The sequence below is a fragment of the Antrostomus carolinensis genome, unplaced genomic scaffold (assembly GCF_000700745.2).
Source record: "Antrostomus carolinensis isolate BGI_N321 unplaced genomic scaffold, ASM70074v2 scaffold4233, whole genome shotgun sequence".
Classification (NCBI taxonomy): Eukaryota; Metazoa; Chordata; class Aves; order Caprimulgiformes; family Caprimulgidae; genus Antrostomus; species Antrostomus carolinensis.
Window position 1 is genome coordinate 30,100 of NW_010302993.1, and position 3,918 is coordinate 34,017.

General features: G+C 48.5%; 1 protein-coding gene across 1 annotated transcript in view; it reads right to left on the bottom strand.

The window, feature by feature from the left end:
• The window catches only part of ACVR1 (activin A receptor type 1), a gene marked incomplete at its 5' end in the record, with an annotated part of 24,401 nt that extends 24,022 nt beyond the window's left edge, over positions 1–379 (bottom strand). Inside the window, one exon of the mRNA XM_010163935.2 lies at positions 113–379. Within this exon, the coding sequence (XP_010162237.2) occupies positions 113–379 (267 nt within the window). The remainder of the gene's footprint in view (positions 1–112) is intronic.
• Positions 380–3,918: the final 3,539 nt, after the last annotated feature.

Consider the following 3,918-nt stretch of genomic DNA (forward strand, 5'->3'; position numbering starts at 1 on the left):
TGAAAAAAGCCCAGCCCCAACCATTTAGCCCCCCCACTTTAGATTTTTATAGACATTGATAAGACCCTTTTTTATTTTCTCAAAATTCACCATTTATTAATTAACCCCTCACCTTTAGAAGAAGGCAATTGTGCGGTGATATTCATGTTGCACAGGTATCCTTGGCAGCACTCAACAGCTTGGTCAGGAGATGGAGGTGTTTTGCAGGTCATTTTCCCTTGTTCGTAGACTTGGAAGCAGCCTTTCTGGTAAACCTTAGCACCGTCATTAATGCTCAGGGAAGCAAAACATTGCTGGCCTTGGCAACGATCTCCATTCCCACAGGACATGCCTTCACACACACATTCGTAGTGGACCCTGTTCAGCTTCAGCTCATCATCTGTAAAGGGAGAGAGTTGAGGAAAACACACCATTGTACTCTTAATTGTTTCAGTTATATAAAGACAACAAAATCACTAGACAATAAAACCTTCCGTTTAAGGGAAGAAATATTATTCTTGCTGAAGAACCACCCAGTAGGAGCTAATGATACTAATTTAGCCATTTCAGCAAGGCAAAGACAGGAGCTTGCACCAAAGAAATACCAGTCAGACCTCCCCACTCCAAGTACTCAAATGTCAAGAGTTCAGTGACATCTTAGTCACCTCTCACACGTACACTGCTACGGGTATACAACACGGGAGGGTCATCTACACAGGGACGCTCAGCAGAGGGGAAATAACCCTAACAAACAGTGCAAATTTAAAACAGATTTGCTAAACTACATTACATTTCTACATGGAAATAGTTTTTCTCAAGCATTCCAGAAATGCCTTTAACCAAACCAAGTGAAGGCCATTTAGAGTTGCAGTGGACACAGCTACTCAGGGTTCAGCGGGTTTAACTACCTCGCTTGGAAAGTGAACCTGGACCGAGTTTCCCAGGAAGACAAGCCTGTGAGGAGTACTTGCGAGTGAGTCTGAGTAACCATGAAGATATGAAGCAAAGCAAGAAGCAGCACACCCTGTCAGCAGGCACAACACCTCCCTGCCAACTCCAGGTGCTCTGCCCAAGTGAAAGGAGTAACTTCTAAGAGAACATACAGAGTTGGAAACTAAACTTCTACGTATCCTCAGCAAAGTGTCCGGAGATCCCCAGCTGGGCAAACCCAACAGGAACAGCACGTGTCTTTCCACACACAGCGTGGGGTCACCCCGGGCTCTGCAGAGAGGACCCCTCTCTTCACCAGCTGATGGAGAGCACTGGGAGCTCCTCAGTTCCCTGGAACCTGCAGGTGCCCGGGGTGGTACCCAGCCAGGTGTGCTCGCAGAGGGCTGAGAAAAGAGGCGCAGCTGTGAGGGACAAGTCACTGCTCTCTGTTACACACATTCCCCCCCCACACACACATTTATGGCAACTGAACTCATATTTACATTCTCTTTTTCAGTTCTAACACACTAGAAAAATTTCCAGCCGCAAATACAGTGGATGCTGCTAAAACAGCAGCTGAACATATCATGTGATGGACCTTTTCAAGGCTATCATTAGGGTCTGCCCACTGGAAATATCTCAGTTTGTTTTCCTCCCCTCCTCCCACAATGAACAAATACACAAATATTGGATATAGGAATGAAACACTTCTGGTGAAGAACTCCTGGGCTGGAAACAGAGTCACTTTCTTTCATGACTGTTCCTATTCCTTGTGCCCAAACTGCTCCTTTCTTTACTTAGTTGTTTCCCAACTCCATGACATGTGGCCAGGTGCCAGCCAGCCCATCCCTCGTTAATGCTCCCACAGTGCCACACTCATTCAAAAACCCGGCTGAGCTTGACCCAGACAGGAGGGCTGGTCCAGGCTGCGGAACCAGCCAGAGCTCTGACCCTGTTCTCCTGTCCCTGCCTCTGCAGCCACCAGCAAAGACAGAGCTGCAGGTCAGGATCCCGAGAGCAGACAGAGGTGGTGGCACTCGGGTGGACACGTGCCAGCTGAGCACTGCACCGTACCCCAAAGCACCCTCCCCAGACAACACCAGCTCCGGGGCTGGGTCCTGGAGCAGCATTTCCCCAGGGTGAAGCCAGCTGCACTGCAGAGCACAGGTCTGTTGGCAGAGGGTGAATCCACAGCAGGGGCAGAGCTGGACGGGGTGATACCATCCCACGAGCACGGCTGTGCGAGCAAGTCTGCGGGACAGACGTCACCAGCAAAGGCCACAGGCCAGTGGTGATCAAGAGGTTGTGGCTGAAGCAGATCAACTCCCCTGAACACACATGCCCAGAGGGAATGATCTCCTCAACAACAGCTCCAGGCGTGGACGGCTGGCAGGCCAACTACAGCTCCAGGCATGGACGGCTGTCAGGCCAACTACGTATGTGGCAGGCGGGCAAGAAGCCAAGCTCAAAAATACTTCCATTACCTAAACACATTCGCTGCATTCACATGTTTGTTTCATGATACAGAGACTCAGTGCTGTGCTTCTGGCCCATATATACTGTGCACACACACACAAAAACATCTGGGCTCCCTACACACAGAGATTCGCGTTAACTTCTTATGAACAAACCATTAGTTCATCAGTATGAAAATGTCAAAACTGAAGCTCCTTTACTTTGTTTGCTTATTCACTTTGTGCAAGTCAACAATTGAGAGTGCTGACTCTAATTATCCAGGTGTTTCAACAGAACAAGAACCAAGAGACTCCACGTCTTCACCGGCAAACGAGAGGTGCCGTGTTTGACCCTCTCGGGGACCGCAGGGGACACATCAGGCTGCGTGCAGGGGTGGGGGCAGGCACAGGACACCCAACTGACAACCGGGTGGAGGATGGAAACGTATGGATGCAAGGAAATAAAGACAAGTTAGTTATTTATACGTGAAGCTCATTTCACACAACCAGTTACCAACCTAGACAGTTCTATTTCATATTTTCTATCAAATTCCTGGACTGTAAACACTGTTAATTCTTTGGGAAAACACCAAACAACTTCTCTCCAAGAAGAAATACACTCTGTATGTTTCTGGTAACACACCTTAATTTTGAGGTGATCTCTTCACATTTAGCAGAGTGATTCATTTTCCATTGAAACAGGTAGTACAATAGGCACTTGGCCACCTTTTCCTATTGGCACTACAACAACAGTTTCTTCAAGTACCTTCGACTTGAAAAGATGCCTGTTAACTATGTGACACAGTTAGTAAATACTGAAGTAATTTTTAAAAGTATTAAAAAGTAAAATTTATACCATAAGAGTCTCAATTTTATTTCTAAAGACAGTGTCTCTAATTGTATTACACATACCTTTAAAAAAAAGGCTTAAACCATATCAAATCATTGCCTTACAACAAGGCACCACCACTGCAGGCCCTCCCTTTCAAGATTTCATAGAATCATCGAATATCTCGAGCTGGAAGGGACCTGTAAGGCTCAGAGTTGAACTCCCTGCGTCTCACAGGACGGAATTTCACCTTGCAGATAAAGACTAGTACACCTCACGGCACAGACGCAATGATACACATCTAGTGCACGTATGTGAATGCGTGTTCAGAGGGACAACAGCACCCCGAGACCTCTTGCCATGTGGCTGGAAAAAAAACAGGTGGTCAAGGATGGAGAGAGGTGAACAAGCCTTAAACAAATGAGTCCTTCGCTCACCAAGACACGACTCTGTAACCGCCAAGTTCAAGAGGAACAACTCCATCTAACTGACTCCTCTAGGGAAGAGCGAGGCCAGGCACAAAGCAGCGAGCCCCTGGGTGACGGGCGAGGGCAGAGCAGCCCCCCCGGGACCCCGGGGCCAGCCCAGCCCGCAGCTGTGCGGCAGCACGACACCGAGTCCCGCGGCCACATACTGCACATGCACAGACACTGCTGTCATCGCCAACCTCGGCACACACCCCCATCCCAGCCCTCACCAACACCCGGATCCCCCTCGGCACACACC